General features: G+C 32.7%; 1 protein-coding gene across 1 annotated transcript in view; it reads right to left on the minus strand.

The window, feature by feature from the left end:
- The window catches only part of LOC106458598 (phosrestin-2-like), a 63,317-nt gene extending 41,508 nt beyond the window's left edge, over positions 1 to 21,809 (minus strand). The window contains exon 1 of the mRNA XM_022384871.1: positions 21,647 to 21,809. Coding sequence (XP_022240579.1) covers positions 21,647 to 21,657 — 11 coding nt within the window. The 5' untranslated portion in view covers positions 21,658 to 21,809. The remainder of the gene's footprint in view (positions 1 to 21,646) is intronic.
- Between the last annotated feature and the right edge of the window lie 266 nt (positions 21,810 to 22,075).

Consider the following 22,075-nt stretch of genomic DNA (forward strand, 5'->3'; position numbering starts at 1 on the left):
ATTAAAGTTTTTCTTCATTACCCATTTAAGCCGTCTCCAGCCATTAATAGTGACATATTATTTCAATATATCTTGATATTACAGCAGTCAACCGATTCGTGATATCTAAAAAAATGATATTTAATATTTTACTTCAATCAAGCAGAAGTTTTAATTAAAATTTCGGCCTGCTAAAAAGTAATTCATCCTTTTTTCTTCTTCAAATCAATGTGGTGTAAAGGAATCAAAATATATTTACATTCTGTATCTATGCTAGGATGCTCACTGCAGTCTTAACGAAAGTAGAGCAAACACTCCAGCAAACCTTGTTAGTGAATAATTTAAAAGCAAAGAGGCGTTACAAGTGATATTTATTTGAAAACAGAGGTAAAATGGCAGCGGTAGAAATCAATGTCGAGCCTGAAAGGAGAAAAACATATTAGAGTGTTAGGAATGAATCACACAGTAGTAACAAAAGTTATCGTAAAGTTGAGAAAAAAGATAGGAAGCGACAAGAAATTGAGATTGAGAAAATAAAACAAAACAAACTAACAACCCATTTAATACTGTAACAGTACAAAATCCTATAACCAGTGCGCTTTCGAAGGTGGACCTTTCTTCATTAGGGGCAAACTGGCAATTTTATTATTATTATTTTATTTTAGTTCCAAGTCCGCTTACGATCGTTGGGGCACATTAGACGCTGATGCACTCGTCTCCTCTCCAGGTAGACGTCCCTAATTTAGCAGTGAGACACTACAGGGAAGGCAGCTAGTCAACACTGCCCACCGCCAATATTTGCCAACGAATAACGGGATTCACCGTCACATTATAACCCCCCCCCCCCCACCTTTGAAAAGGCTAACATGCTCAGCGTCGGAGATTCAAAATTGTGACCCGCACCCTAACCACTAGGACACTATTATCATATATGCTTTTAATTCTTGAAAATACTCAAGGGACTAGATATAGAATACAGTATTAAAAAGATAATAGGCCTAATACTAATGTCTAATGATAAGTAAATGAACTATAATCATGCTTCGTCAGCTTGAAAAAAAAAAGGCGTTCACAACATAATAACTGTTATTGTAATAAATAATTCATATAAATAGTTGAAATTAAGTGGTTGGAACACTGTTGTGTTTGTTGTGTCCCAGTCAGCCTGATGAACGCTGGATTTAGCGAAATGCGTCTTCGGCCATGGAAACAGGAAACATAGTGAGGTTGTAATGCTATTATTATTATAATACACTCTTCTTATTTTTGAAAATCCCTATGGGACTAGATTTAGGATACAGTGTTAAAAATACAATAGGCCTAATACTAATGTTCAAAGTTGTGACGGATTTATTATTATACACTTATTTTAATATTGATGTTTGTTTAAATTTGATTTATATTTAGAAATGTACATAAATTATACTGTTAAATATTATTGCAGAACTCCCGCCTATTCTCTAAAGTTGTAGAAGATTCTCGAGTGTAAGAATTAACAATATATGTGTATATGTAAACTCTAGTGTAACGTGTTAGTATTGCGACGTAATCTGAATTTTCGACAAATTCTCTACACGCCTTTAAATATAACCAACGCGACGCGCCAAAAACAGTATCTATTATTAGTTTGCTTTAGCCAGTGTGCTATAACTTCGGAAGCTATAACTGTGAATGTTATAACGCTTATCAATCGGATGTTTGACGAGGAACATTTACAAAGTTCGAGCATTATAAATCAGTTAACTTCAGTGGATTCTCATCGGACATTAGTACTTTTACTAAGATATTATATAACGCCATCGTGAAAAACTCGGCGTGTCTGGCTGGCGAATAAGGAAGGACAAAGCTAGCTAGCTCCCCGTTAAGTGAATTGTACCTACTTCAACTCGTAATTAACTCGCTCATCGTGAACCCTCGATAAGATATCAAGGAAGATCCAGACTAGAAAGAAGACTTTACATTGCTTGTAAGTTTGTAAAATTTTGTATAAAGATCATTGTGTGTAATAACTATTTTTAATAACTGTTATTGTAAATTGTATTGTTGTGTTTATATTAAAACATTTGTATTAAAAAAAGAAAACTGTTTGTATCAATCTTCTTGACAATTTACCAAATCTAAACTACAATTTAACTCAGTTTTAGGCTATTAGAAATTGTCATACGTAACAAAGTCAATTAATTATAATCATGTTGCACCCAAAAAAGCGTTCACTCCGTAACAACATGATATCCATACTTGAAACTAGATCCATAGTATCATAATAATTTATCCCTCTTAACATTTAACACATTGAATCAGGGTATGGGACAAATAACATGATATACTTAGTTTAAAAAAGTTGATCCATGGTATAATAATAATTTATCACACTTTATATTTAACACATTGAGTCATAGAATCAGTTTTCGATAACGGCTGTGGGTAAATTCTAATTTCACAAGTTACAAATCGAACACATTTCACGGTTCGTATATTTCCGGAGTTCTATAGTTCTTAATCATAAGTTTGAACATTTGAATGATGTACGATAGCTTTATCAGAAAGATGTTATTTCCATGTAGCCATGATTTCCAAACAATGTCACAGTTCATGCAGTAAGCAGAAAATTTTCGTTGTTCTGTCGCTAAGTTTTTGGTTGTTATGTACGATAAGCGTTCTTGTAATATAATTCCAGATGTTAATGTTGTCTTGCTTATACGATCTTTTATAAATTAATCCTCTCAGAGCATTCCTCGGGATGTCGATAAATTTATTGTATAGATAGACCAACCGAATAGCTGGTAAAGTTACAGAAGAGAAAGTTACCTATAATTTACGGAAAAGCCGGTAAAGTTATAGAATAGAAAGTTACCTATAACTTACGGAACAGTTGGTAAAGTTATAGAACAGAAAGTTACGTATAACTTACGGGACAACTGGTTCAAGAACAGAAAATTACCTATAAGTTACGGAATAGTTTCAAAAGTTATAGAACAGAAAATTACCTATAAGTTACGGAACAGTTTGTAAAGTTATAGAACAGAAAATTACCTATAAGTTACGGAACAGTTTGTAAAGTTATAGAACAGAAAATTACCTATAAGTTACGGAACAGTTTGTAAAGTTATAGAACAGAAAATTACCTATAAGTTACGGAACAGTTTGTAAAGTTATAGAACAGAAAATTACCTATAAGTTACGGAACAGTTTGTAAAGTTATAGAACAGAAAATTACGTATAACCTACGGAACAGTTTGTAAATTTATTGAACAGAATGTTATGTATAACCTGCGGAACAGTTTGTAAATTTATAGGAACAGAAAGTTACGTATAACCTACGGAACAGTTTGTAAATTTATAGAACAGAATGTTATGTATAACCTGCGGAACAGTTTGTAAATTTATAGGACAGAAAGTTACGTATAACCTACGGAACAGTTTGTTAAGTTATAGAACAGAAAGTGATGTATAACCTACGGAACAGTTTGTAAAGTTATAGAACAGAAAGTTATGTATAACCTACGGAACAGTTTGTAAAGCTATAGAACAGAAAGTTATGTATAACCTACGGAACAGTTTGTAAAGTTATAGAACAGAAAGTTATGTATAACCTACGGAACAACTGGTTAAAGAACAGAAAAGTACCTATAAGTTAGGGAACAGTTGGTAAATTTATAGAACAGAAAGTTATGTATAATTTTTCGCAAAAAAAAATATATTTACTGTTCGTAGCTGTAGATGTTTTTAAACATTACCATCATATTTAGTTGCCCCTCAGTGGAACAGCGGTATGTCTGCGGACTTACAACGCTAGAAACCGGATTATGATACGCATGGTGGGCAGAGCACAGATATCCCATTGTGTAGCTTTGTGCATAAATTCAAACAAATAAACAAACACATTTAGTTTATTTTCATAAAGTTTTCTTCGAATTTTAGTTTTACGTAATTCGTTTATTTATATTTTATATACTTTTGCGCAAAGCTACTCAAATAGCTGTTCCTGATTTCGAACTGATAGACTAGAGAGAAGGCAGCTATTTAGCAGCACCCACCGCCAACTCTTGGGCTACTGTTGATTAATCGAATAGTGGGATTTAATCGTCTCTTTTATAATGCACCCACGGCCCCAAAGTGCGGAGCACGCTTTTGCAGTAACGCGACACGAACAAGGAATCCTCGGGATTCACATATCAGATATTGACCATGCATGGAATGCATTAAGTTATTGAGGTAGCATTAAGGCAGAGTGTGATTTTATACGTTGATGTCACAGATAGTTTTAAGTTTTCATCATCCTACATGCTGAAATTATTTGCATGAATAGTTTGACTGTCTGCGGATTTCAGCATGGATTTCATATTTTTACACATCAACTACTTATGATACAAAATGGTGATGATTATATCACAGTCACAACAGAAGGGCTTGGCAATGCAGAGAACCATTAGTAATTAGCATCACGTCGAGAACAAGAAATCAAAGCTACAAGCTCACCTGCGCTAATTTTGGTAAAATGAATCATTTCATAGTTAAATCGATATTGAAAGAATGTTGACAAAAGCTAACATTCCAAGAAAATGTGAAATAATGGACACAGTGTTGACATTGTACATCCCGGTGTTCTTAGTTAGTGGCACGAGCGTAGTTTGGCAGAGTTCTTTCAAACTTTTCATGCGTATTCAACCGGTTTAATAATACTAATAAGAGATCTCGCGTACTTTAATACCAAATAATTAAAACTAACCACACTGATCAACAGGCAACTGAGAGCTCTGCGTGGATGTTGAGTGAAAGTATATATAGGACTATTGTTTTGCTAGTAAGATATGCATTAGATTAGCAGCCTTTACTGCATTGCGGTTATTTTACTATTTACAGCATACGCTTTAAATCTCACCTGTCTTTGTTTGTATCACGATTGCATAGTATTCAAAGATGAAAAAAAAAAAAAAACGATGGTGAAAATAGTTGTTTGTAAAAGCGCAACGGAAAACGATACATTTCATATAATACCAAAATAAGTTTTGACGTATCTCAAAATATTTCAGTTAGTGGAAGAAGAAGTGAAAGATAAATTTTTTTTTCGTGGAAAATAAAAAAAACTTTCAATCAAATATCACCAAGAATGATATTTCCACTTTATCCTGGAATCACTTTAGGCGTAGATATACGATGTTTCATATCTCAGCAAATATCAACAAGCATGCTTATACGTGTTTTTTTCTATTAGAGATCGTTAAGGCTGTTGACTCGCCTGTAACGTCGCTGTTAAGGAACTTTTATGACAAAGAAAACTAAGACTTATATATAATGACTTCCCTTATTTCGTGTTAGTGTAAATACCTACAAATATATCATAGTTATTGCTGCCTGTTATTAAATGAAAATCTTACAGCTATGGTGGAGAATAATTTTCTCTCACTAACAGATTATTGACGTAAACGGTGTTATATAATTAGACATAATAGGTAATAATTTCTTTGTTAGTAATAATACACAAACATACACACACGCACACATATAGAAATTTATATGATTCAGTTTCATTGCAGCTACGTTGTGTATAATGAAACGTATTTAACTAGATAAACACAGAAGATAGCCAAAATATCTTGAACCTATTTTTCTAGGTAATAAAGTGTGGCATTTGAGAGAAGTTAAAAAGAAGAAAAAAAAGACTTTGAAATCGTTATATATATATTTTGATGCAAATCTCAGTGATCCAGCTCCAAATTTATTTGATGTTACAAGAAATGGCTTATTTATTTTAAGGTGAAATAAATTTTTCTGTAGTGTCAGCAGACCCATTCGCATGATTTAAAAAAAAAAATACAATTTATGGAAAAACTAATTAGAAATAACCTTTTCCTTAGGCGTTTCCTAGGTAATATTGACCATATGTTACTTAGCTCTCAGTGATTCAGCGGTAAGTTTGCAGGCTTACGACCCTAAAATTCGGTTGTCGATACTCGTGATGGGCAGAGCACAGACAGCCCATTCTGTAGCTTTTCGCGCTTAACAACAACCAAAACAAAAAAAAATCACAGTTCTAGTGCACCTTTCTTAACCCTTTTTTACTTATAAAACTAGAAATCATTGTTACAAATCATTAGTCTAGCCCTAAAACAAAACATCAACATGACACAGCATTCAAACTCAAGGAAACAAAACCTCTTATACCAACCAGTAACTTTGTCAATAAACAGCGGCGAGTGTTGGCGTGCTGACTGTTACTTTTTCATACATAATTTTGAATAGATACAACAGGTATATCACATTTATCACATGTTTCCATTTTAATGATATTTGATATCTATAGATAAAGAATAATTATCTATTTACAACGAATGAAGGTAGAATGATTGATTCAGCCACGTAAGATATCCTTGACATTGGCAGGTTCTGCCTGGAAGATGTGAGGGTAAAGAATCACTTAATTAGACCAGTACCCTCTGGTTCCGTTTTCTATTGTATTATATTTAAGGTTAGCCTAAAACCAAGTCCTAATCGTAGAGAAGTTATTGTTTTTTGTATTGTTGGACTGACGCCTTTGTCCATATATTTGGAGGATCAGTTCTCATGAGATCAATGTATGACGGTTTATTCCTTTACCAGTCCTTCTCCCGGTGAAAGATTTCACAAAAGCACTACTTGTTTACTTCCACTTTTACAAAAGGTGACGTTTTGCAAATTAGATTTAAAAAAAAAAACTGGAACATCTTATGGAAGAAGACGAAAATGAAATTTGGTTTGAACGTTGACTCAGGATAAAACCACACCATTTTTTTTTTACCGTTTAAAGAATATTTCTGTTCTTAGTACAAAATTTGTTAAAGTGTTACATGGGGAATCTTCGCTCTTATTTTGAGGATTATTAATATATTAGAGAAGGTATTCGCTCTTATTTCGATATATGTCAATGAGTTGAAGGGGATCTTTGATTTTTATTTTGATATATGTCTATGGGTTGAAGGGGATCGTTGCTTTTTATTTTGATATATGTCAATAAGCTGAAGGGGATCTTTTCTCTTATTTCGCGAATTTATTGATTGGTTGAAAGGGATCTTGGCTCTTATTTTGATATATGTCAATGAGTTGAAGAGGATTTTTGCTCTTATTTCCTGATTTATTGATGGGTTAAAAGGTATCTTTTCTCAAACTTCGAGTTATATTAAAGGTTACATAGAACCTCTTCTCTTTTCTTGAGAATCACGTAAACTTGACTGGAAACTGGTAAGAAGGATTCATTAACTAACTAAACCATTGTGATATGTACGACATTTACATGTCGCAAAAGTATGTATACTATTTTGCGTCTTTGGTTCATTTTAGAAGGCTCCCAGTGACACAGCGGTAAATCTGTGACTTATAACGCTAGAAACCGGGTTTTGATACCAGTGGTGGACACAAAACAGATAGCCCATTTTGTAACTTCGTGCTTAATTAGAAACAGTAATTACACTAAATACACTAAAGGTTAATCTAAATTTCCTAAGCTGAACGAACTTCGTGAAATATTATTAAAATTACTGACGAAAATGTCAATAATAGCAAATGAACCCAACTGTTGAATCAGTGCATTCTAATCAGTTTATATTCTACGGTTTATTTTATAATGTTATATACTCCTATTAATTTAGGTTACTATATGATAAAGTAAAATGGATTCAACACATCATAGATATTAGATATTCTTATTTAGACCGGTATATAAAATTAGCTATGTCATTTACGAAGTTATTATTGTTAACATTATATCTACGTAGGTCAATCAATTTAACTACTGATAAGCCTTCAGAGTGTATTCTTTACTAGCGAAAGATCTCAAAACCAAAGATAAAATGACGTCTATCTTCATTCATCCTGTTTTATCTAAGTTGTGTACGAGATGTCATTTTAAGGATTACTTCATTGGGTAAATTACTCTTTTCCGTTTTCTTCTGTAGGATAAATATTCATGTTCGAAACATACATTTGGAACGATTTTTATTTCTCGCGATATTTTTAAGATATCTTGATCCTATAAAGGCTTTATTTAAGCTTATTAGATATTTCACCGATTCTCGTAAGAAATAAAGTTTATTCTACAATGATTGATGAGATAAGAGAGGTACATGTACGTTTTTTTTTAATAAGTCTCAGGAGCTTGATTTAATATATTACAAGATTATAAATGAAATGGCTAGAGTATATTGAAGCTACTTGTATTTGATTGTGATGTTTAATTATGTTTTTGCTATAGAAGAAGTTTCGAAATAGATTACTATAATAACTTGAAGTTACGTGTATTTGACTGTGATGTTTAAAGACATTTTTGCTATATATCTTTCAAAGCAGATTATCATATTGACCTGGATTGATCAGTTTGTCCTTATAATTTGCTTAAAGGCAAGTTATGTTGCTTTTGAATATTATTATCAAAGTCTAATGAAATATAGTTTAACTAACAACTTACAAGGGTACCAAATCTAATAAAATATAGTTTAACTAACAACTTACAAGGGTGCCAAATCTAATAAAATAGAGTTTAACTAACAGCTTACAAGGGTACCAAATATAATAAAATAGAGTTTAACTAACAACTTACAAGGGTACCAAATCTAATAAAATAGAGTTTAACTAACAACTTACAAAGGTACCAAATCTAATAAAATAGAGTTTAACTAACAACTTACAAAGGTACCAAATCTAATAAAATAGAGTTTAACTAACAGCTTACAAGGGTACCAAATCTAATAAAATAGAGTTTAACTAACAACTTACAAGGGTACCAAATCTAATAAAATAGAGTTTAACTAACAACTTACAAAGGTACCAAATCTAATAAAATAGAGTTTAACTAACAACTTACAAGGGTACCAAATTTCTGACTGCTTTAAAAATGTCAATAACAATAGCAAAAAGATGTTTTAGAATTCGTTGTTCACCGTATGTTTAGTTGCGAAATAATGGATCATTTTTGTCATTCTTTTGTTTGCTAAGAACACTTTTTTTTTTTCTCTACACCTATCTAATCTTTCCCAGTAGAATTTTTTCATCATCACTTTTCTGCTGTTTCCTGGCAACAGCACGTGTTATTAATTAAGAGACAATGCAAGAAGTTAAATCAAAGAACAGCATCTACCGATTCTCTACAATGAGGCCAATACAAGTGCATGAAGAGCTATTTCAAGGGGCACCTAGCGTGGAATCGCTGATTGTGCAAAATCTTTTGCAAAACTCACATATTATGCTTTTGTGTCATATATCCGTGTCATTATTCCAACTATTTAATAAACTTGAGATAAGCTACAAAACAGGTAGCTACCTATTAGGTAATTCTTTACAAATTTGTGAATATAAATATGTAAGAGTGAAAGGTAAACAAATATAAATATTCTATATATTTTTAGAAAAAATAACAGCATGTCATTGTGGAAAAGAATAAACAAATAAAATGATTTATGAAAGTATAATATATTACAAGAAAACAATGATATAAATTTAAATTTCGAATTCTACAGAAAAAAAATTAGATCTTTATTTTCAACTCATCAAGTACACACAAATCATATTTAGTGAACTGAATGATTTCTTTGAGAATCAATGCTAATTTGTACTCAACAAATATACACAGATTGTATTTAATAAACTAATAATTTGAACTCACTAAATATATAAAAAACTGCATTTAATGAACTGAATGATTCTTTTGTGAATCAATGTTCATTTGTACTCACCAAGTATATACAAACTGTGAATCAACGTTCACTTGAACTCACCAAATGTTTACAGAATGTGAATCAATGTTCATTTGAACACCCCAAATATATACAGATTCTATTTAATGAGCTGAATGATTCTTTTGTGAACTCACCAAATATATACAAACTATGAATCAATGTTCATTTGAACTCACTGAATATATACAAACTGTGAATCAATGTCCCTTTGAACTCACCAAATATATAAAAACTGCAATTAATGAACTGAATGATTCTTTTGTGAATTAATGCTAATTTTTACTCACCAAATATATACAAACTGTGTTTAATGAACTGAATCATTCCTTTGTGAATCAATGTTCATTTCTACTTGGCCTGAGATGAATGGTTGATTCCAGATAGCTTAACTATAAACTGGTTCTAATATTGAAAAAAGAAATACTGTGTGTAATATAATGACATGTGTACAGAACGAAAGTAGTTATAAATTCAACTCCAAAATTGCACCTAAATACTGAAAACATGAACAAGTTTTGAGCGGTTTTAAGCGAAAGGTTCAATTATTAGTCAGAAAAATGTAACAGATTATTACGTTCTATGCACCAAAGTTTTCGGGAATAAAATTCAGAAACTTTGAAAACTCTGATGATATGCAACTTTTTGGATTACAATTTCATGTACAAAACTACGTGGCTTATTGATTCCTTCCCTGGGAAGAATTATTGCTTGGGGGGATTTAGTGATTTTATGCAGCGTTATCAAAGGAGAGGAAAACTGGAAGCTGATGCAGTGATAAAATTGAGACCTTAGAGTACAAACCAGAACGTGCTTAAGCTATAGTTTGTGATCCACAATAATTTAATAAAAATCTACCTTCGGCGAAACGATAGACCGTGAAGTAATTTTTAGATAGGCCTTAAGTTGCTTTTAGGCATAGTTAGAGAACCAGTGAGTAAGTGCATGTGTGTTCTATCATTCTCGTCTCCATTTTATTTTATCACGCTTAGATATAGTGCTCAATACATATATCTTCTAAAATAGAACTCATCATTTATTTCTTCGGTACAAATAAACAAACACTTCTTTTGTTTCTCCCTGATTGCTCAGGGTTAAGCCTTAGAGCTTACAACGCGAAAATTCAAGGTGAGATCCTTATAGTGGGCAGAGTACAAATAGATCACTTTGTAACTTTGCACTTAGCAACAAACAATTACAAAAACAAACATTCTCGTAAGAGAATGAAATTCACAATAATATCTAGTGTTTGTAAATCGCATTTAAAGTACATACACGAGTAAAACTATATTATTTCACAGTTCCATTATGTTCTCTGGAATTTTGAAACGAATACTTCCAAATTTCAACAACAACTGAAATATGTATATCAGTAAATAATTACTTAAAGGTTTATCATGACTCACTCAGTAAGAAGTACAATTAAAAGCTCTTTTTTCAGTTGTTCTATGATAACCATGAAACCTATTTAGTATAAGATGTCTAAACAACTTTAAATATGCTTAAACCAATCTTTACAATAACAGTTAGGTTTATCACCAATAAAATGAAAGTGAACCTGTGATTATTATTGTATGGTCCTGTTTAATGATAAAAATATTAGTTTTTATTCACTATATTACATAGATTTACAAACAAAATATGTATATAAATTTTAGTTAGATTTAAATGTTTCATATTTCTTATCAACATGAATTATTAGTCCTACATTTTATTGTACGTATTCTCCAATTTCGGCTAATTTGAAACACGCTATCTTAAGATAAAAGCCCGGCCACTATTATTCTCAACCTATTCTATGTTTAAAACGAATATCCTGACCAGAGATAAAAATATGGCTACTACTTAAGATAAGTTTTTTGGAGATAATACTAGTGTTGGTAACCGGAAAAAGACATGTAGATGAAAGGGCCAGGATAGAAACCTTAGGTACAGGTAAAGCCGTCCCTAATTTAGAACTATTAATAGAAAGAGGGTAACCAATTAGCAGCGCCTACCGTATTTGCTGATACCCCTAACCGAACAGAGGAATTAGCTGACACAGTTATAAAGTCCATAGAACTAAAATTTGCAGAGCGTGTTCGGTGGAATACGCAGCTAAAACTTCGAACACCTGAACAGCAGCCCGACACGTTAACTATTAGGCTACGTTCGATCCTTTATAAGGCAACTACATTTTTAAGATTGTTAGTAATAATATCTAAAATATAAAACAATCTTTTTTCTTTCTTTTTTTTTTACTTTTGAACACAATGTGTGAGGAAAACTTTTTTTTTTGCAGACTATTTGCATATTTTTCGATTTTCATCTAGCACCGTAGTAATTAATTTCATTGTAAGAAAATAATGTCATTAATCTTAAAAATTACCTATTTTACAAATACGCTTCGGCAAATGCATAATACTTTCAAACTATCAAAACTTTCAAAATATCTCTTTCAGTATAATTATTGCTTACTCCAAGTAATACGTCAGTGATAGGAAATTTACCCTTTAATAAACAGCAGAAGAAAGAAACAACAAAAAAAGCAGTGGATTAAGTCTCTCCATCCTAGCCCCCCATAAATTCTCCAAAGGTAGAAAAAAAATTCTATATCTGTTACACCGATATTCTCCCCAGAGCATTCAGTCATCTCATTCTTCTCCTTTACAATATATTTTATTATGCTGTTTTCTCCTAGTCTATTGAGGGGTTACAAGCAGAATTGCAATCTTACAGTGGCTCTATCTCTCATATTTATGATGATTTCTGTCAAGACAGACGGTGTTTTTTGTTGTTGTTGTTGTTGTTGTTCTGGTGTGTAGGTAATATATTATTGCATAGTGTTTGCCTTTCTGCTAATAAGGACATTTACTTGGGTGTGGCTGCTTTTATCTTGTAAGTTGAAACGTCTTCACCCGGGTATAAAGATTTAAGCCAAGTGCGCATGCGCCAATCCATCTTTCTTGAAATTAAATCATACGCTCCATATAGGCTGCTGTTGATGACACAAGTCTTTATTTCGCGTAATACATGTTAAAAATTTCGTGTAAACAAGACGAAAGGCGGGAGGCTTTCAGAACGGCGACCAAACTACTTGTGCTATCTTTATGGACGTTAAGTACTCCAAGATTATCTATACATAACTGTCGCCCATTTTACCTTCGTTTCGTTTATTTCGAGTTAATTAATTAACTGTAACACAACGTTTAATTAGAAATGAGAAACTATGTAATCAGTGATGCACAGCTCATTATCATTATTATAATTAAGCGATGTGTATGCAAGACAACAGGACTAATGCCAAATGTTAAGATGACTCTTGTGTAACTAATTCAATGTACAAGCTAATAACTATACAATATATATATATAAATTTAACCATCTTCTCTATATGTATAAAATAAAGCATACCTACTTTCTCTTATAGTCAAAAAAATATTTTATGGTATTAGTTCCCGTATACACGAGTACTTATATGTTGTGAATTTTCAGATTGTTCTATTGATTTTATGACCTGTATAGCCACTCTTCACAAATCTGTTAGTCCACCAAAACATGCAGTAACTTTCTATTGTGTTGGGTGAGTTAATATCATAAAAAAAATTAACGTTTAATTAGTTTGTTTTGTAGAAGTGGGAATTTTTGTCGTTAAACTCAGAGGAAGCTTTATAATAATTCTTCATTGGCTTGTAAACCACTAAAACGTGTCAACTTTCTATGGTGTTGGGTGAGCTAAGCCTAACTGATTTCCACAATGACAAATACCGTATTACTTCCTTTAAGTGCTTAAATAATTCTAAAAAAATGGGGGCACTAATAAGAAAAAAAATTACCTTTAAGTTTTCCTCAATTGTCGCTACTATCACCCGCTAAGCACGGTCTTTAGTTTACGCGCTTTATTACATGATGTCATGCAGAACAAATGCAGGTTTATGTGTTGTATTGGGATGTAATACAGGGGGTAATTGGAGCATGTAGCTGTGTGTTATTGCGGTACAATTCACCGAATATAACTCTAAATCTAGACTCCATAATAATATTTATTCGGCAATAAAATGCAGAAAATACAGATATATCTTCAAAACCATAAACGATGATAAAGAGGGCGCTTATTTATTTGTAATTTTGGAAAGCATACAGGGGGAACTTATAGAAGTAGTGGCGCTTCAAGGGAAGTATACGGTATTTGGTCTATCTTTTTTTTCATGTTGTTTCATGTTTCTGTACAGTTATTAAACTATTATTATTATTTTACATTTCGCTTTTATACAAAGTATAAGTATTTTCTTTGAAATGAGAAAAAACTTTTCCTATAGACCAAAATAAGTTTACTTCTCAGAATACGCGTCGGTGTTCAAGAGCATTTGGCCCGGCATGGCCAGGTGGTTAGGGCACTCGACTCGCAGTCTGAGGGTCGCGGGTTCGAATCGCCGTCACACCAAACATGCTCGCCCTTTCAGCCGTGGGGGCGTTATAATGTGACGGTCAATCCCACTATTCCTTGGTAAAAGAGTAGCCCAAGAGTTGGCGGTGGGTGGTGATGACTAGCTGCCTTCCCTCTAGTCTTATACTGCTAAATTAGGGACGGCTAGCGCGATAAAAATTAGATTGAATGCTTAAATTTCCATTTATTATCTTGAAGGAAAAATTATAGATCGCAAGCTAGAATAACTAATGTAAAAAGCATTTTTATGATAATCAGTTGCTTTTTTATTGTTGATCAACAATGAGGTAAGCACAATAAGCGAGGAAATCCTCCAAATCGAAGTAAACATTTAGGAACCCGAATGCTCATGATGTTTGTTTGTTTGTTTTGAATTTCGCGCAAAGTTACACGAGGGTGATCTAAATCATATACTATTCAACTTATTCAAAATATTACCAAATCATATATCCTTCAACTTACTCAAGATATTACGAAACAAGGTACTCAAAAATAGAAAGCTATTAAATTACTAAATTAAATCATCTTTTATAAATTAACCATTTTTTGTTGTTTCCAACATGAAAGAGGTGATATTTACAAAGAATACATGTCCCATTCGTTTTATTCAAGATATTGCCAAATCATATACCATTCAACTTATTCAAGATATTGCTAAATCATACGCCATTCATTTTACTCAAGATATTGCTAAATTATGTATCATTCAACTTATTCAAGATATTGCCAAATCATATACTATTCATCTTATTCAAGATATTACTAAATCATACCATTCGTTTTATTCAATATATTACCGTAACTTATGCTGTTTGTGAGTCATTGTGTTCACATGATATGGTTATTTGGATTCTTTGAATATAAAGCTTTTTGAATCTTTCAATTAATAGAATTCTTCATGGTTGATATACGTACCTTAATTTAGACTTTGAGCATGTGTGAGACATTTGTTCATTCAATTTATTCGTGACATTACCAAATTATATACCATTCAATTAATTCAAGCTATTGCCAAATCATATGCCATTCACTTTACTCAAGATATTGCAAATCATATGCCATTCAACTTATTCAAGACATTACTAAATCATACGCCATTCACTTTACTCGAGATATTGCTAAATTATATACTATTCATCTTATTCAAGATATTACTAAATCATAAACTGCGGTAAAAACAGCCGTAAACAGAATGTCTGTTCTACATTACCGGTTTGTGATATGACTGCTCGCCGTATTTATTTTGTATGTAATCAATGTCTGTAATTGCCATGTACCAGGAATATATAGTCCTTGGTAGTATAGAGTGCAAGAACCAGATTTCTACAGTCCTTGGTAGTATAGAGTACAAGAACTAGAGTTCTACAGTCCTTGGTAGTATTGAGAGTAAGAACCAGTGTTTTACAGTTCTTGGTATTACTGAGAGTAAGAACCAGTGTTTTACAGTCCTTGGTAGTATTGAGAGTAAGAACCAGTGTTCTACAGTCCTTGGCAGTATTGAGAGTAAGAACCAGAGTTCTACAGTTCTTGGTATTATTGAGAGTAAGAACCAGAACTCTTTGAGTCTACGAGTTTATCTATTTCACCAAAATGTATGTTATTTCTTCCCTCAACTGACGAGGTAAAATTGTAATGCTATGTGCGCAGAGCATCAAGGTAAATAACTAATTTACATTTTACAGCACTGTAAAAACACACGAGCATATCGGAATCGTAAACATCAGATCAATGAATAATTAAGACGGAATATTACTGTGCGTTTCATCATTCTTTGGGTTGGATAGAATATTACTAAACACACATATATTATTCATGTATTCTTACACAGGTACCACACACATACACATATAAAGCAGTTGTCCGTATTCTGGAGTCACAAGTTATTGTGAAGAGCTGGCTCAATAAATTTTAATGAAATGTGGTAGAGGAACACAGGCAGACCCTCCTACTCGCCAAAGACAGAGTTTAAATGGTTAAGATATTGGACAAGTATTTCGAATTTGGCAGTCATTTTAATTTTACTGCCTCAATATCGCGAATTAGAGCTCAACTGAGTGAGGAAGTCGGTGTCAAAATAAGTGAAACTGACGCTAAACGAAAGTGACGTTTAATGCCGCTTATAGAACGGTCACCTTTGTATCGGACGAATGAACCATCAACAACGACTCTAAATAGTGGAAGTGGGCCGCCTACGCCCTTATTTATGACTTTACTCTTTCAAATCAGGAATTGTCATATACCTCTGCTGGTATACTTATATAAACGTGTATCTTTAAACGCATGTATTACTGCACGCGGTTATTACTAAAGACACCTTCCAGTGGCTCAACGGGTAAGTTTTTAGATACCATGATGGGCGTAGCACAGATAGCCCATTGTGTAGATTTTCGCTTAACAACAAACAATCCAAATACTAAAGACATTTATCTCTGTACATGCGTATCACTACTATATTAACACATTACCATTTAGACGATGCTTTTATTTTTAACAGAACAATGACTGAGATGTTTTAGAATTGATGGCTTATTAATAACTTCTGACATATGCCCACTAAGATGAATACTTATGGGCTTCCAGGGTGAATTATATGTTTACCCATAAATAAAATATATTCTTTAATTAGATTTTTAATTATAAAAAGTAACATTGAATATCTTTGTAATGAGAAAATGTTCCTATTACACATGTGTAGTAGCCCTCGGTGATACAGCGGTAAGTTTACCGACTTACAGTACTAGAAATAAACGACCTTATAACATCAAAGTTTTCTTTTTCTTTAATTGGACACTAAACGTTTCGCCTTACAGCTTCTTTAGAAGCATTCCATTAAAACATAAACCGTAAGGCTCCTGAAGGAGTTATAAGGCGAAACGTTGAGTGTCCAATTAAAGAAAAACAAAACTTTGGTGTTATAAGGTCGTTTATTTCTAGTATTAAAATGTCTTCTATACACCAATAGGCATTACAGAAGTTAATTAAGAAGTTTACGGAGTTACAACCTAAAATCCGAGGTTCGGATACAAACAAACTAACAAAAACACTTCTGTAATCAAATAAGAATGTTATTTTAAATAATCGTATATGTTTCTCTGAAATTTCTCCACAAACACGCATAGATGCGGAATTGATTTTAAATGGAGTAAGCAAAAAAGATGCGTGCTATTTAACCACCCGATCGTATCTTACTTCCATCTTAATTCAGATAGGAACTAGGGAGAAGTAAATACTAGAATTACAAGAAGCATGAGTCTCATGCTAAATCTGAGCTGCCTATAAGTTATGACGTCAGTGGCTTCATGTAGTCACGCATGTGTAAATTAGAATATTTGATAAATGATGTTCCGTTATTATATGATTTTATTTAATATTCGCGGCTTCTGTTTTCCAAACATTTCTGATAATAAAGGACTGATTAAATTTAGTCTCGTTCGCCTGTTTTGAGTATTCGCGCAAGGCTTACACAATGGCTGTCTACGCTAGACGTCTATAATTTTGTACTGAAAACTATGGGCGGTTACAACTGAACAATACCTACCGCCAACTGTTTGAGTATTTTCACTCGTGACCAATAGTTCTATAATGTATTATTTGATATCTAACTAATGCATTTTTCTATATAATACCATGTCCCGAAGTGGGCTGAGTGGTATGTCTGCGGACTTATACTGCTAGAAACCGGGATCAAATACCCGTAGTTGGCAGAGCACAGATAGCCCCTTGTGTAGCTTTGTGCTTAATAACAAACAACAACCACAATTATATAATGTCCATGGCTGTATTTTTTATGTTTATTTTAATCAAGTAATTGTTTGATCTAAAATACTTTTAAACCAACAGTGTGTATAAGATATTTATATTGTTATACAGCTTCAAAGATCCAGGTTTTGGTTCTTGAATTTATGTAAAAGTTTTAAACCTTAGACTTTTAATTCTATACTTGTCATAAATCGTTTTAATCAAATTATACATGGTTTATAACTTTAATACCAGATGTCAGTTATTGTTAAGCTTGTTACTTAGATACCTACTTTAAAAAACACAGATAAACGAATTTGTATTATTCAGTATCTTGTTGCCTGATGAAGGCTATGGTAAGAGGGCCAATAGCCAACAATTAAAAGTATTTACCATAGAGAAAAGTCAGTGAATATTTTTTGCATATTAATGTACCCACGTTATAATAGAAAAAAAGATGAATCTTAATATGTTATTACTATAATCTTAGTATCTTTACGCAAAAATTCCATTACCTTAACAATATATTCTCAGTATCTTAACACTAAACTCTCATGTTTCCCATTATTAATGAAAATATTAAGAGGTTAAGAAAGAAACTTTTCCCAGTCTCTGGTTTAATATTTTTATTATATTATTGAAACTTAGTCAGTTATGTTATGTTCTTATTGAAGTTCAGTGGTTTGGATTATCCCCATGAAACTTTACTTCAATACAGGTATCATAAGGTACAAATTTATCCGTTTCAAAAAAAAAAAAGGAAAATGATAGAACATAATATATATGTTGCCCACCCACCACTCGATTAAAAATATGAGAGTAAGATAAATGTGACAAACTTCCGTCGTGTGTCTGTCTTTCGCCCTAAACTAACTGACAACATCTGAATTTACTACATCATATATACATAGAACATTCACTATTTTACATGCAGTGATTAGAAATCTTTAGTATAATCTTGACAAATTAGAACACAAATATAACGTAGTTAAATAAGCTGCTCTTAATGATCATTAGTTAATAAAATAACGCGATTTAACTAACTTTTCAGCTCTATATGTATAACTCGTTTTTCTATTGAAGCATCAAAAATTATTAATGAAATAGCAATTATACGATACGTCAGAATTAAATTCTTTTTGAGTCTAGGCTTAGCTAAAAGGTTGAATAAAATTAATCTTCAAATAAACGTACTGATGTTAAAAAAAGTATACATTAGTGAATCCGATAGATTATGGTTCATTAAGTGAACTAAACATGGAACTTGAAGAGATAGATTCGTAAGACACATTAAAAAGCAGCTAAGAAAGCAACTTACTGTATGGTGGTATTTTGAATATGAACGACAACTTATACGACGTATGTACTCAATGATCAAATTAGAGACTTCCTAATTTAGAACCGTTGACCAGGTGAAGGGCAGAAAGTTAGCAGCACCCACCGTCCACTCGGCTACATTTTTCATATACCTAGATTAAATGGTTCTTTTAAAGTAGGAGTGCGTTCAACAGCATAATGCGGGCTCGAACCTTGGACTTTCCTGACAAGCTAACCACTACTGCACACCTAGTTCACATCTTATGGGATACTAGAAATTCGTCCTCTTACTCTTAGTATTTTCACTGAACATTTCAGGTTATCGTAAGTTTCGCTCACAGCAAAGGAATACCAGAACTAGACGATAAAATGTCCGTATCATCATTAACTAACGAAACTCGTTATCCCACTAAGTAAAGAACTGAATAATACTTTCAAGATTTAAATAATTAACCCAAATAAATTCCCACTTCATTATTTATCTAACATACCTAATGAATTCGGAAATAAATAATTATTCAAGTTCTATATCTATGTTTGAAGTTACTTGTTTTTGTACATTATATTTATTTGCTCTTATGTTTACTGTAGGGATATATTTGCGTCTTAATATAATTTTGCGAGCTCTATTTCTTTATCTAAAGTTTTGTAACGCTAAAATTCAGGGTTCGATACTCGTGCTGGACAGCTCATTGTGTAGCTACGCGCTTAAAAACAAATAAACAAATATTGTTAAAAGTTACTCATTTTTATAAATTATGTTTATTGACTCTTACTGTTTCTGTGCAAGATTTTTATTTGGTCTGTTGACTTCATAATTTAATAAACTGTATTTACCTGAACTCGATCTGGTGACCTTTGTACATTTTTCATCTGATGTCAGTGTCGTAAAAATAAGTTCAGTTTATTTACTTAATAATCTGGTTAACTCTGCCGATTTGGATTTGATTTGTTGGACTCTTTTTTTTTTATCAGTTCGTTTACTAGATTTTAATTTAAAGAATATGTTTTTACTCGATATTAAAACAGTAAAAATATGTAAAATACAGGGAAATCAAACTATGTTCTAAGTTCTTTGGAAATATAGTGAGATCAATATCACATAAACCTAAGTTAATGTTGTTAGAAAACTACCATGAAAGTAGGACAGTTGCTTAGCAAATTAATTTCAAAGGAAATGAATAAACAAAAACCGAGATAAAATAAGCCTATTAAGATTAAACTTTAGTTATTCACTACTTTAGATTTAAATAAATTTCTTCATGAAATGTATTTTGATCTAAAATTCAAAATATGTGAAGATATGATTTGAGGGTCGAGATACTGCAATGCATCAACTAATCAATGCTGGGCTTTATCCATACACACGTGGTCACAATGTATTGCCTTATTTACTTGTCTATACAATATGGCTGATGACTTAGTTGTCACTGCCTATTCTTAGCGTCGCGGTGTAAAGTGAACCAATATATGGAGATGCTGTACAAAAACCGGTAAAACTAAGAAAGGATACGTGCACAAGTGGTCATAGGCCATCTTTCACACCGTAGAAAACCGGTAAAACCGATGAAGGCTACTTACACACGTGGAGATATAACTTTCGATATTAAACTGGTAAAAATATGTAAAATATAAGAAAATAAAACTAAGTTCTAAGTCATGTCGTCCTTGGAAATATAGCGAAATGAATATCAGATGGTTCCTTCTTTCATACCGTAAAAAACTGGTTAAACTGAGAGAAGTTACGTGCTCACGTGGTGGTAGAACCTTCTTTCATACCGTAAAAAACTGGTTAAACTGAGAGAAGTTACATGCTCATATGGTGATAGAACCTTCTTTCATACCGTAAAAAAACCGGTAAAACTGAGAGAAGTTACGTGTCACATGGTGGTAGAACCTTCTTTCATACCGTAAAAAACCGGTAAAACTGACAGAAGTTACGTGCTCACGTGGTGATAGAACCTTCTTTCATACTGTACAAAACTGGTTAAACTGAGAGAAGTTACATGCTCACATGGTGATAGAACCTTCTTTCATACCGTAAAAAAACGGTAAAACTGACAGAAGTTACGTGCTCACGTGGTGATAGAACCTTCTTTTATACCGTAAAAAAGGTAAAACTGAAAGAAGTTACGTGCTCACGTGGTGGTAGAACCTTCTTTCATGACCTACAAAAACCGGTTCAACTGAGAGAAGTTACGTGCTCACGTGGTGATAGAACCTTCTTTCATACCGTAAAAGAAAATGACGAAACTGAACCATTTCTTGAAAGAATATTGATTGTTTAATAGTTAAGACAAAACAGAGAATATTCAGTTAACTAGAACGTGGATTATGCTCACTATATTTCTAAGCAGTAGTAAAAGTTTAGATATGATTTCCAACTCCGTATTTTGCGTTAGCTATTTTGACGCTGCCTTTGGAAATTTTAAACACTGAACAAACGATATTACGTTTACAACTTTTATAAAACTGTACTTACGTAGAAGGCATGTCCAGGCAGATTTCCTGTGTTGCTTCAAACTGTTATAGTCGTTTAAGCTATTTCGGTGTAAGAAAATCCTGCCTAGCGCGTGAGCGCGCACACGCACGCGAGTAACAAAACCAGAGCTTGCTAGCGGCTGATTACATCTGCTGAAGGTAGTCAGTCCCGTGCTTTGCAATAAGCCCGTGAGCTAGCGCGCGCAGACTTGATAGAGTTGGTTGTAGCGACGCTTTCTTCTGCAGCGGCTCTGCATATATTCACGTGAACACTTGGTGCAAGCATATCACGAACTCTCAGTTATATTTCGACTTTTGATCTTTCCGACTGACAGTTTTAAAGAATGAAGAAGACAGACGAAGCATTATTTTGTAAAACACTTTCAAACATTCATTTTATAAAAAAGAAAACCGACAATATTAAGGTTTT

The sequence above is a fragment of the Limulus polyphemus genome, unplaced genomic scaffold (genome assembly GCF_000517525.1).
Source record: "Limulus polyphemus unplaced genomic scaffold, Limulus_polyphemus-2.1.2 Scaffold491, whole genome shotgun sequence".
Lineage (NCBI taxonomy): Eukaryota > Metazoa > Arthropoda > Merostomata > Xiphosura > Limulidae > Limulus > Limulus polyphemus.